The sequence below is a fragment of the Xiphophorus hellerii genome, chromosome 13 (genome assembly GCF_003331165.1).
Source record: "Xiphophorus hellerii strain 12219 chromosome 13, Xiphophorus_hellerii-4.1, whole genome shotgun sequence".
NCBI lineage: Eukaryota > Metazoa > Chordata > Actinopteri > Cyprinodontiformes > Poeciliidae > Xiphophorus > Xiphophorus hellerii.
The window spans coordinates 14,216,851-14,231,325 of NC_045684.1; the positions used below are offsets into that span (position 1 = coordinate 14,216,851).

The following is a 14,475-nucleotide window of genomic DNA, read 5'->3' on the forward strand; positions in this document are numbered from 1 at the left end:
GAACATTATCTAGTTGCACCCTGGGTGACAGTGCCTTTTCTTACTGTCTAAATTCAATTAAATCAAGAATTTGAGGTAACAGAGATGAATTGGTAAACAGTTCTAAAATTCACTTAGCTACTTTAAGAGTATTTTTCTCTTTCTATGCCAGGTTTTTATACCGTGTAACATTTTCTATTCTGTTTAAATGCTAAATATGTCAGTTCTGAAAAAGCAAATTAGGCATTACCCGCTACTGTGCTCATGCGACTAAAAAAAATACAGACATGGGTCTCCTGTGTAATGTCCAATGCATGCCTCTTACAAATCAATTGGAGAAAACAAACAAAAGAATTAGAATAAGCAGACAGACACAGGCGATACATTTTTTTCCTGTTTATTGCTCGAGTAAAATATGACCAAAAACAGCTCTACATTAGTCCCTTCGGGGCCAATTAGGTAACCACTGTGTTTTGATGATGATTAAAACACACAAATTATGCTACTGTGATCAACTTTACAGCTGTACTAAATCCAGCATTCTGTTATAATTTTGGAACTTTTGTATTAAGTGTTCATGCAATCACATCTGAAGTGGATGATTGGAGCAGAAACAGGATGATTGGAATAGGAGCAGGGATGGCTGAGTTCAAAGGCAGTTGCCCTAAATAGTGATCCCTGTTGTGAACGGCTGAGGCAGAGAACGGTCATTATTTTTAGATAAATACTGCAGAGGCGTGTAATTTTTAGCTTGTTGGGTCTTAACAATTTAAAAAACTGGGCAAGTTAAAACTTCTATCGCCCACTGTTACTTTAGGAAAAGACTAAGAGTATTTTAAAAGTGTGATAAATTTTTGTTTTACTGAATCTAAATTATGTGTTTGACTGATAGGCTGGAAAGATTGGCACTAAAATGGATTTTGCTTTCCTAATGGAAAACTTTGTGGCAAATGACGATTTTAAATTGTGGAGAACAAAAATGATGTTGGGTTTCTGATGGCTACCTTCTTGAGCTGGTTTTATTCTTTATCTACAGTATATGCCCAGCACAGGATCTCTCATACACTGATAACTTACCACAGTCCTTCACATTCACTAACTTGAAAATTACTTCAGCCTAATGCAGGAAAGACAGAATTCATTATTTTGGGCCCAAGAAAGATTAGAGTTTGGGACTCAGACTTCAGGCCGAAAAACCTCAGAGCTTACAGAAGCACAACGTATTTCTTTAGACTCATACCATCCAAATAAAGTATATTACTACGTTAGTGTACTACTTCCAAAGACACTTCCAGATATTCATATATATATATATATATATATATATATATATATATATATATATATATACGGTACATATATTTGCACTAGCCCTGTAAATGGATTAGGTTAAGTTTTTGTAATGGTACTTGTGCTTGTCTCTGTAAAACAAAGTGTAAAAAGTCAGTTGCACCTGCCTCCTTGTCTTGATTTCACAGTCCTGACCAAGACCAGGGAAATGGTTCACATTACACCGCTACTGGTCTCCTGTTGGTCAAAGAATTTAATTTTATATCTTGTTATTGGTAAGGACCTAAATGTGTTTAAGAGTTGCTTGTTGAATTTGAATGATCTTCACCACTCCTCAGAGACCTTTTCACTCAGTGTCCTTTTCACTCAGTGTTCCCAGGACCAGAAATAAATATTCAGAGGCAGAATTTCATTTCTATGCCTATGTCTTTGTGCGCTTAAAACCTTTTATATGTTTAGATCTTCCAAGCTTCCCTGTATCTATTGGAACTCAATAGGACTTTGAGCCCCTAAATTCAAAGTCCTATTGAGTTTAGGAGCTCAATTGGACTTTGTTTGGAATAACGTCTGTCGTCACATCCGCTGTTGTTCCACTCACAGGACAGCAGCTGGTGACGACTATAGGAGGCTGGAGTTGTGCCAGACTGTTTTATTACTTGAATTATCTTGCTTGCCCTCTTCCTCTTGTCGTGTTTGATGTCCATGTAGAGTCAGTATTCATTACCAATGTCATGAAGTGGGAACTGTGCTCTGCCCTTCTCCACAAATTGTGGACGCTTTCAAACTCCACTTGCACTTTTTGGCTCTTCTCTTGACACTCTTCAATTTTTTATTTTATTTTAAAGAGTCCTGAATCAAAGATCTGACATTGCTCAACCTCCTCCTAAATTTGCATTATGTAATTAGACAGTTGAGAAATGTCTCTTGGTCTGGTCAGACTAATTGTTATTAGGTTTTTCCAGCAGAATCTAAAATTTTGTAGGAAGATGTCATTATTTGCAGTGGTGAATATCTCATTCTGGTGTTCATTTTAAATTTAAACAGGCACATCCACATAGAAACAACCATCGGCTAGCACAATTGTTCAGCTGTCATGGCAGGAAACTGAGAAAATAGCTGGTTGAGCTAATTGATGACAGTTCCTTGACAGTTCTGCAGTAACATTTTAAATGCAGTATAATAGATTGAACTGTCAATTTTGTAGATTTGCTTCAGTTAAATGAAAGAAAAAACAGATAAGCGTTGATTTCCTATCAAAACATTTCAGCCTTTGACAAACCACTGTGTATTTTTCTTAGCTGTTATAAAATCTTACTTTAACTTTGTAAAATAGATTTAAAGTTTTCTCATTTTGAGTTGTTGTCAAGAACTGAATAGCATGTTTTATAGTGACATGTAGTGTCCTTACAGTCCCTGCGGTTGATATTTTAGCGTTGATTCACACAAACAGTTATTACTAATGAGCTTCTGTGCTGCCAGAGGGATTATCTCTTATTCACCAGTAGTTCAAAAAAATGTTTTCATGTAATACTTTTCTGATGCAAGTTGTCTTTGTTTTGATGGTAACCACACAATACTTTCAAATTGTGACCTTAAATATGTTTTGTGTGAATAAATTATCAAAACATACTCATCCATCCATCCATCCATCCATCCATCCATTTTCTAACACCCTTATCCCTAATGGGGTCAGGAGGTGCTGGTCAGGAGGGCAAAACATATGCAATAAATGTACATTTGTGCACCTATTTCTCTTTTTTAAAAATTGCTAAAGCTGTAAGTTTAACAATACTTTTTAACTGTAAGAAAAACAATAGTTGAAAGGTATAATTAAAAGTCTCACAAATGCATGGCAGAAACAATAACTTATTATTATTATTATTGGTCAGCTCAAATACTATAATACTTTGACATTAACTTTATATATTAAAAAAAAACCTCACAAGCGCCTCAAGAGTGTATGGATACATGTTACCAGACTATTAAATAAATCTAGCTTAACAGCAAATTGACTATGTCCAACCTTTGATACATGAGTGTCCTCATGTGCAAGTCTTGTGCTATAATACTTTTCATATATTGTCCATTTATGCATAAGGTATGAAAATGATTTCAAAGAAATATTCTTTTAGGTTTTGTCACAGCAAATTTAAATAGATGGTTTCTTGCACAGATTTGTGCTGTGTTTTCAAGCATCTTGATGCGCGTTCTGTTCATGTATAAAACCCATCTCATCGTTTTATATGAAAAGTACTGCTGACGGTGGTGCAAAACCTCCATACTCAATGAATCATCCCTCTTGTTCTTTGCCACTCCTTCCTTTTTTCTGCTTGTTCTATAACTTCACTGTCCTTCACCCCACCCTCTCAATTTCTCAGGTGTGCCACATCATCTGTCTCACTAAAAGATCCTAAAAAATCAAGGGAGCATTTTCACATTGTCCCTCTGGTATGTCATTCTTCAAGCCATTCACAGGATTCCCACATTTTGGAAGGATGAGGGTATACGTTAAGTCAGTTTTAGGCCTAGAAATGTCTGGTTGAAAACAGTACATAAAAAATTTATATTTCTATTTTCTTAATTTGTCAATCTGTCCATCTATCTAATAGTCTGTTCAAACGTGGGTTCAGTTATTTGCATCTGTTTTTTATCCATCAATTGATTTCTTAATTTTTTTAACTATCCATTTCTTTCTCATTTTACCATCCAGCCATCCAGTCATCCAAATTTGAGTCTGGAATTCTAAAATGAAAATGTGTGGGACTTGTGGTTTTACACGCTGATCAGTTCTTTTTACCCTTCTTGCTTTTCCTTCTTTTTTTCCTCATCTCTTCTTTAAAGTGAACTCTACATTAATTGCTCATCTTGGGAGAAATAAAATGCAAATGGTTATGTTGGAGAGGGTGTGAGATAGAGTAACTGGTGGAGTTTCCTTTGCATGCGAGTCTGTGTTCATCGCTGTGCATTTGCGTGTGTGTAAGTGCATCTGCTTAAATGACAAATGTAGATGGTACTACAGATGGCCCATAAAAGCAGCAGCTTGTAATGAAACAACTGAGACTGAAATCATGGTTATGGTGAACTGGGGAGAGAGTGGAAAATAGAAAGCGAGGTGGAGATAAATAGAAAGATAAAGAGGAATTGGTTTAAAAAAAGAGTGAGTATGAGGAAATTAATAAGAGTGGGCAGATCACAATAAACCACGGAAAAAAGATTATCCACCATTGGACACTAAATAAGGTTACCTAATTAAACTACGACGGGACTCTCATAGTAAACTAAACAGAAAGCCAAAAAGGGATTTATGTACCAGGAATGACCAAATCTGAGAAAATGGAGAGTGGCAAAAGACAATGGGATAATATTCAAACTTTTTTGCTGCATCAAAAAAGTTTGATGCAGCAAACTTTTTTGTGTGCCAAAGCAGAGAATTAACCTGCTGGACCTTCAATGCAGTAGGAAGAGATGACATTTGACTTTCCCGTAGGCTGTGGCTAACGCCAATATCAGGCAAGTTTGACTTTCAAAAATAAAGCTGATTCCATAACTAGTGCATAAATTGTACTGTGACAGTCGGGGTCGGACTGATAAGATAACCTTAATAAATTGAAGTTCTATAATCTGCCAGAAGTTTTCTGCAAGAGGTTTATTATTATTATTTTTCCTAATGGTTGTCATCAGGATTAATTATAATATATCATATCCAGCCCAGTGGTTCACAGGGCCATGAAGCACACAATAAACTTTATAATCAGTTGTAGTTAGCTGTCACATATATCCTATTCTGCTGCAAAACTCTGAAATAATCAGAAGAGCAAATATACACAAAATACCACATGCAAAAATTACTATTATGAAGTAATAATATACTATGAAGTGTTATGAAGAGGAAGATAAAGATGAAATTACTAGATGGCATTTACAGCTGCTTTGTTCCTCACTCCCAATAAAGACATGGTTTTAGAATTAAAAATATTAGTTATTTACATAAAATGACATTTAAATTGCTGTTCAACTAGAAGCCTTAAGAAATTCTTAAATGAATAAAAGTGATACTGAAAATTATTTTTAAAGCTAATAGAAAAAACAAGTTGAATCTTGTACTTTTTCAACAGTTAAATTTTTTATATTAGTATTCATTCTGTTAACAGGTTTTAGTTAGTCAGAAATTAGTAACTGGATTGTTTTTATATAAAACTACAGAAAATGACAATTAACACTAATGCCTATCAGCAAAACAAAACAGACTTGCTTTTTGCTCACAGCATGAATTATTAGTTAGACAATACTTTTGAACACAAAAGCAACACAATACCTGAAATAGATATTTTAGGCATTTTAATAACTATAATCATTCATGTTTAATTTACAAATTTTCAATCTAGAAGGTGTTCATCCTGACTTTGTTACAAGGTAAACACTGTTTGCCACTTGTTTTCTTGTTAAACTAATAAAATATTGTCCTAAAATTAGTGAATCAGTTTAAGGCCTAGAAATGTGGATTAGTTTAAAAATCTATATACTTTTATTACAAATTTTTTAATTCTTACTTGGAGCGATGTGTGGATGTAAGGGCTATTCCATTGCAATTGTTTAAGTCTTATTTGGCAGAGCAAACATTCTGCAGTCAAACTCTGTGATTTTGTGTTCTTTGGTGCTTTTATTCAATGCAAACACAGGATTCCCATCCATTGTTACATAGATAGATTTTGGAGACTCTTGCATTCTAACATAGATCTAGGCTCATCACAAGTCTGGGAGAAAAGATTGATGCAGAATATTAAACTTGAAACCCAGATTAAAACTGTCATAAAATCTAGTTTGTTTTTTTTCATTTGAGACACTTAACCAAAATTAATCCAACAACATCAAGAAAGTTTTTTCATGCATTTTTTATGTTTATGGTGTATAATAGTAACTTGCTTTATTTTGGGATTAGTAATGCGTCCATTAGACGTATGCAGGTCGTGCTAAATGCTGCAACACTACTTAACTGGAACAAGAAGGTCTGAACACATTACCCCATTTTTACTTCTCTCCACTGGTAGCCTGTACATTTCAAGATCTGTTTTAAAGTTCTTTTATTTTCTCTTCATGGCCTGATGTCACTTTGGGGGGGAAGTGACCAAAAAACCTTGGACTCAAGGCTTTGGACTGTATACATTGTACAAATGATTCTGTCCACCTGGATACCAAGCTTCCATCACTGCTGATATGACCCAGAGTCTATAAATATCCACAACTGATACAATGTCATTGGACCAGGGCATAGATGCAGATTGTATCCTTTCCAGGTGTTAGAGTAAATTGGTGATTTTTCTCCTGTAGGAAAATGACTTGAAGGAAGGCTGGAGGGAGGGTGGGGGCAAATGAGGCAGAAAATAAGGGAAAGTTTAATATAAAGATGACGGAACACAGGCTGAAATTGAAACAGCTAAAGTGGGTTTACGTTGTCAATAGCATATTTTCAAACAAATAGAAATTTATCCCTGCTCGTGTGCAAGTGTGAGTGTTGGTGAAAGTAAATGTGTGCCTGATAAGATACTGAAGAACAAACATTCTGACACTGAGTGGGGCCATGCTGACTTGCTAAATCGATAGGCCAAAAGGTCACGACACCAGGCCAGCCTGACATCCAATCACAATACAACACAAGGGATCGCCACAGTGATGGATGACCCTTGTTGTGTTTGTGTGGATGTGTGCGTGGACCTATGTGTTTTTATCCAAGTGTGTCTCATCAGTGTATGTTTCTCTGTCACTGTGTGTGTGGAGATAAGCAGGGTGGTAGTTGGAAGGATTTCTCTGAGGGTCTTTAGCAAAACCGTTTGCCTCTGGCTGTCTTTTTTTTCCACTTTATGCTCTGTGTGGCCTAAAACAAAGGATGACTTCAAACCAAAAGCTTTCAGAATGCGATGTTCTTTATCTTCGTCTTTAGAAATATACAGCTGAAACCAGATATTCAGATATTTACATACACCAAATAAAGGCACATGCAATTTTTTTTTCTCACTGTCTGAAGTTAAATGAGAATAAACTTCCCTTGTTTTACGTGAGTTAGAATGATCAAAATTATTTCCATTTGGTAAATGTCAGAAAACTTATCAGAGAAAATATTTTGGAGATTTTTTTGTAACTTTTTTTGGAATTAAAAAGTTTACATATATTTTGTCAGCATCAGTAATAATTGCCTTTTAAATTGTAGAATTTGAGACCGTTTTCTTCCACAAAAGAGGATCATTCTTCCCAACAGAAAAGGTCTAACTTTCACACACCTTTTTGGTTCTACCTACAACTTTTCCATATTTTTGAGATCAGGGCTTTGTGATGGGCACATTAAAACTTTGACTTTGTTGTCCTTAAGTGACTTTATTACCACTTTGGCTGTATGCTTAGGGCCATTAAGCATTAGGAACAATGCTTAATGCTTTAACTATCTGGTTGATGTCTTTAGATGTTGCGTCAGTATTTCTACATAATTTTCTTTCCTTATAAATCTATTTTATGAAGCCTACCAGTTCATTCTGCAGCAAAATAGCACCACAACATGATACTTCCACCCCATGATACTTGATACTTACCCTTGTTGAACAAAATGTCCCAGTTTTTCCTCCAAATGTAACAATGGTTATTATTCTTATAAGCAGCTCCACGGGATGTCTCCAAAAATTAAGATCTTTGGCTTTGTGGGCATTTGCAAACTGCAATCTGGTTTTTTACATTTCTTTAATACTTTAATCTCTGGGACACAGAACCAAGTTGGAGTGGTATAATGATTGTGTATTCCCATTATGACTTGCATTGTTTGAACAGATTATTGCAGCAAATTTGAGCATCAATAAATTGTTTCCCAGGATGATCCCCAGACTTGTGCAACTCCACAATTCTGCTCCTGATATCCTGTATGATTTCTTTTGACTTTCCACTCGTGTTACTAGAAAGCAGTGTGTTCCAGGTGTAGCTTTAAGATACGTCCACAAATGTGCCTCCAATTAACTCAAGTACATCAGTTAACCTATCATCTACTTTAACAAAAATTACAATGTTCTTTGCTGTTTCTGTTGACTTCAGGTCACTTGAGGACAGCAGCTTTTCATCTAACTTTAGTCTTTATATCGACTAAAGTCCTCACTCACTCACCTCCCACCCTACCTTTGGAAAAAAAAAAAAAAAAAAAGTTTATTCAGCCAATCTTGATGAGCAAACCTTTACTTTTACATAATTCAGACTATCTAACTTTTCCATTTATTTTTAAGATGTGACAGAGTAGTGAAATGCTGATTAAAGTCTAAGTTGTGACCAGAATCCTAAATGACAGTTAAATAAAATTACACTTACCAAGAGAAAAATGCACATTTTTGTTCATTTTCAGTGTTTATATGAGAAATTTGCAGCTCTACTTTTACCTCCAAGTTTTAATTAGAAGCCTAGTTTGCAGATCTGTCGAATTCTTTCTATCCTGCTTTCCTTTTTCTCAGTTTTGCCCTATTCACTCCATCTGTCCTTATAGTTTCATAGTTCTATCTGTCATGATGGCTATCGTTTGTTCCAGCACCCTTTCCTAACGCCCCTACCACCACCTCTCTCATCTTTCTCTCTGTGTTGTTGCCTCCCCCTCACCCAATCTGTCTGGTTGCTGCTCCAACACACCCCAGCCTTCTATCTGTCTGAATAGTTTCATAGTTGTATCAATCAAGTTCAAACTATAAGACTGGAGTTGCTCCCTGTGCTCTCATCTAAGTCTTGGTTTATGGCTTGTAATACTTCTTCACCCACTTGCTCCAAGTCTTTGCGTCTGTGTATGTTTATCTTTATATGAGCGCAGTTGTCCTTGCATTTTTGAATGAGAACTGAAAATGGTTCCAGAGGGGCAAATATTAATGCTTTACTTCTTTTGTCTAAGGTTATCGAATCTAATTTGATTTCAATTAAGTTTTTGCTTTGCAGCTAACATGCTTAGCTGTATATAATATACCAAACCAAAACTTTATGTACATTTAGAACAAAGCGTAGCGTAACAGTAATGTTTAGCGAATGTGGTGAATTTCTATTTTCTTACCATCCGTCTTCCTATGTGTCTCTTCCTTGCTTGTCGGTCCCATTCAGGCTCTCTCAGTTGTGTGATGTTGTGCCTTTCAATAGTAAGAGTGAAATGCAGTTATCCTTTAGTTTACGCTGTTGTTCATTAGAGATAGATTTTAGTTATATGCATGTAGAAAATTTTCCAACCAAAGACCATGTTATACTGTTTATTAAAAGCCCATGAACAGGTATTTACTCAATAAGATCCAGTCAGCTCTGCTTTTGCTTGTCTTTTCATCTGGTGTCTCTCCGCCCCCTCAGAAGCATTATCCCGTAGGAGATATGACCTAATGTTTGGGAGAGCACAATATTCCACAGTTAGCTGTAATTTGAAATTCATGTTGTGAAGTTGTAAAATCAGGAAACATCCAAAGCTTCAAATATCTGACATAAAGTCAAAAATCATCTGACAAAGTCTTTCTTTATATAAATATATGCAACAGCAGCAAATGTAAAAACAGAGCAATAAGAACACCATCAAACACAATAGCACTGACAAGATCAACCTTTTTCTTTCAATAAGTGTAACAAATTTAGAAGTGTGTTATTCTAGAGAATAACACTTCTAAAGTTTGAACATTTCTTGGGCTCGTGTGACCGAAAAGTGAAGCAGTTGACCCAGTTTGACCTACACTAAGGATCTGATGAGCTTTCCTTGAAATCACAGGCCCATTCTCCACCTAAAAGGCTTTTATTGATGCTGAATACAGGCGTAATAACCATGAGATTGCATTTGTATGTGATCTGAGGAACAAAAAAACATAACAAGTGAGTTTTGAGTTGCCCATTCTTGTAATTTTAGTCCCTGTAAAATCTTTACATTCCAGACTATAGTTTTCTGTCATCAAGCCATCTTCACCACATTGTGAAATATTCCCGCCAGTCTACAGGACAAAAAAAAGCTTGATTTAAGCAAATATTCAATTAGAACAGTGAATAAATTACTCCTTTGTCAGACTTTTTTCATATGTTAATTTCAGATATGTTTTTTGAGGGGGAGAGGAGTGAAGGAGAATTTATAATCTCAAACTGATGGACAATGTGTTTGAAGGTTGTTTTCAATAAATTACTCACTCAGTTTTCAATTTCTACTTTTTGCAATTTGAAACTTACAAAAGTAAATGATATCTTGTGGAGCCAGACTAAATGGACTACATCATTTGCCATTTCTGACCAGTAGACAGGAATATTGCTACTGTTCAGGGTGAGTGAGGATTGAGGTGAATCCTAAGGAAAGACTGAGCAGTTTAAGCACATAATCTCTTGTTTGTAAGGAAAAAGAAACTATATTTCTAACCTGCAGATCTCTTTTAATAAATGTTTTTTGTTACATTTTAAGAAATGCTGAGACTGAATTAATTTATTTTTCTGTATTTTCTTTCTTTCACAGAACTACACAGTACATCTTGTGGGAATCCAGGTGTTCCACCAAAAGCGGTGCTAAGTAGTGGTGGCCGTTTCGCTGTAGGAGACCGGGTGCAATACAGCTGCGTCCCTGGTTACGTCTTAGACGGTCATGCTACACTCACATGCATAACCAATGCAGCAAACATTGCAGTCTGGGATTTTCCTGCTCCTATTTGTCGAGGTAAGCATAAAATATCAGTATTTTTTGGTGTGCATGAAATATGAAGAGTTTATTTTATTCTAAAACCTTGCCCTCTAAAATACAGCACAATGCTGCCAAAAATTCAAAAAAAAAAATAGTACATGAAATGTGTTGATTTGCAGTTGTTACAAAATTGTTGGGAACATACTCAGAATATATAGTCGTGTAGAAAAATTGGATAACTCAATTAAATATTGAGTTGTTGATTAAGAAACAAAGGTTCTACAAAGGATGTAAAAAAAAATAGTGTATTCTGCAAAATAAGAGAACACAGCCTAATCTCCAATAGCTAGTCCTACAGCTGTTGGTTAAAATGACTCCTGTAAAATGTTACTTGTTGCTTCTTTGTTTTATGCCCATCCTTGGTGTAGTAACTGGTCCACTTTCAGTCATTCTCATGCAGCAGGTCCCATTTCTGCTTCAATTAATTATTATTTGAATTTTTTTTTTACAAACGTTTATAAATTTTCTTCAAAGCCCCTCTGACACACAAGGGGATTCATGTCGTATTTTATGGCGTAATTTTGCCAGGTCCTATAGCATTAAATAATCCCTAAACTATATCACTTTCACTTCTGTGCTTCACAGATGGAATGGGGTTCTTGTCTTGTAATGCTGTATTTGGTTTAGAAAACATGTTCTCTATTCTGTTCTATGAATAATTACAGTCCAGCCATTGTAATTATTTACAACCCATTCCATGAACATAATTAATTTAGAAATCCTCGGCCTCTCCTAGGAAATGACAGTTAAACCAGAAAAGAAAGACATGCATCTCATATCAACAGTTGCACGATGCCTGCTGTTAGACCCATGATGACAAAATCTTGGGGTTTCTGAATACTTAGAGTAATGCAGGCTGTTTTCAGGGAGGACTTGACTTGAGGGACAGATCTGGGTTTGGCAATATTTGTTTTGAATGTCTTCTACTTATAGACTATTTACTATGTAGTGTAATGAAACCTATTTAAACCTCTTAACAGGCTCAGAAGCTACTACAGCTTCAACGTTCTGTCTGAAGCCCCAAGATAGCTCTATAGAGTTTGAAATGTAGTAGTGCACTAAATTCAGTCTCTGAGGTTTAGACAAGGCTAACCTCCCTCATAATCAGTATGTTCTCATCATGTAAACTTTATGTGAAAAATCAAGAAGTCTCTTAATTTATTCTTTATCAGAAATTGCATTTTCTATCACAAATTTGCAAAACAAAATTGTAAATGTTTTTTCTTCAGCTTTACTGATATTACCCTTGTTGAAATCAATAACAATTGTCCATATGAGCTGACTTTCATAGGGTTTCTTAATTTCTCCACGACTATATAGCTCCTAAATTTTTAGAGTAAACAGTTTTAGAATAAAACTCTTTGTAAATGTATGTGGACATTGTGTGTGTAAATGTGGCAGGAAGACAGACTACAGATGTTTGTATGTGAATGTTTCAGAGACACCAAAGACTCACATAGAGGTTTTTGTATCTGTGTGTTCCTTTGTTCCCCCCACTGATCAACGATGTGTGTGGGAGACAGGCCTGTATGTGAGATATATCATATGGCAAGCTTTATTTTTAGATTTACATACATTACCTTGTTTCATCCCACAGTAGAGTTCCAATTCTTTGTAGGCGGATGCAAAATTAAACATATCAATGCCAGAAGGCACAGAAGATATAGGTGTGTTAATACTGTGAGCTTTAAAGACAAGGTTTGTTTTGATTATATAAAAGTAGCAGGAAGATTTAAATTAACACAAACATTTATTATTATTATTATTATGATTATTATCTCCAGTTAAGTTTAGTGTATTTTAGCTATGTTGTTGCTTTTACGTCTACATTTCAAAGACAAATATATTTTCTTATTTAATGGGAAAATAAAAAAGTGCATGACCTTGTCTCTGTGGCTGCTATCCAGTAGCTTGCCACCATCAGTGTGTGAATGTGCATGAAGGGGTGACTGAGTGAATGTATCTCAAAGTGCTTTGGGGTTCTCTGGACTTGATAAAGTGCAACACAAGTACAAGCCAATTACCCTTTACCACATAGTACAATAAACAAAAAAACATCTGTCCCTGTTTTATCGCTGCCAAACAATTTAATTTGTCACCAAGTAAGCTGTTCAGCACACAAAACACACATTTGACAATGTTTCAACAATTCTGACATGGTCTCTATGCCAGCATTCCCATGGTACCAAAGCAGGTGTGTTTTATCTTTTTTCTGAACTGGAAAGAAGAGTGATCAAAGTGATGGAAATAGAGCTTGGTATCCTACAGAAAGCAGGAGTATGATGTAAGGTTTCCAATGTCTTACATGAAACGAAATGCTCCTTTCAGAGATCTAAATAAGAAAGCAATCAACATTAAAGACAAGCAAAACTATTGACTTGCATGACTTGTAATTATTTAATCTGCCAGAATTAAGAAATTGATATTCTACAGTGTGGCTTCAAGTACAGTTTAACACTTCATACACCTTCCACTTCTTACCTTCCTTCATCGACAATATTTAGAATTCTTGAAGTCATGTTTCAGATAAAGTTTATGTTTTTACTGCCAAAGTCTCCTATTGACAACATTTACAATATGTTTTACTGCAAGCTCATTAAAACAAATCATCAAAAACATATATGCATTACTCCAAGAAGCTGAGTGGTACTTTATTATGATAATGAAAATATATGTCTCAGACTTCGGGCTGAAAAGAAGTCATACTACTTCATCTGGACACCTCAGTTAGGATAAAAAATATTTTAAATCATTTTCCCTGCTAAAAAGGACAATCACTGATTGACCCGAAACATCAGTGCAAAGAAATGTCCATGTGGTGTTCGGAGGGAATGCATTCCTTTAAAAAAACAAATGACATTTTCTGGTGATAACATCAACAATTATATGTTTTGTTTCACATACCAAACTTGGGATCTGTCATATAAAACCAGAAGTCTTTTATGTTCTGTTTAAAAATATTTACTAACTCTATCCATTCTGTTAATTTACAAGGATTACTCATGTTGCATTGAACATTATTCACATTATTTCACATCATTATGTATTTCCGCCTCTGCTTGATGCAGAGGCCACATAAATGCACAAGAGGTTTGTTCATGACCTTTAGTGAACTGAATTTATATGTACTTCTATGTTTGTTTTTTCTATCCATTTCTCTACTACACACATAAAACACTTTAGGTGTTTAGAAACAATGCATTTCACATAAAACTGAATGCCTTTGCTCCTCCTAAGTGTATTCTGGTTGTAGATTTGAGAGGTAGCCTGGTATTATTGAGAGGAAGATATTCAACACAGAAGAGAGGGCACTTTAATCGTCACCACTTTTAGATAGCATCTGTAAATTGATTCACAGTATTGAGTTTACCTCGTTTCCTCTTTAGTAAGGATTTTTTTTTTTTTTCAAATAAGATGAGATAAACCAGAGAAGAACTGCTGTGCCAAAACTTAATGTTGCAGTATTTAGTAAGAGTTGCAGGCCTGAGAAAAAAGCTAATCATTTGTTGTGT

At 35.3% G+C, this 14,475-nt stretch overlaps 1 protein-coding gene across 6 annotated transcripts in view; it reads left to right on the forward strand.

Annotated features, from left to right (window-relative positions):
- The window catches only part of csmd3b (CUB and Sushi multiple domains 3b), a 642,306-nt gene that overhangs the window by 389,964 nt on the left and 237,867 nt on the right, over positions 1-14,475 (forward strand). For all 6 annotated transcript variants that reach the window (XM_032580262.1, XM_032580264.1, XM_032580265.1 and 3 more), the window contains one exon: positions 10,742-10,939. In XM_032580262.1, coding sequence (XP_032436153.1) covers positions 10,742-10,939 — 198 coding nt within the window. The remainder of the gene's footprint in view (positions 1-10,741; positions 10,940-14,475) is intronic.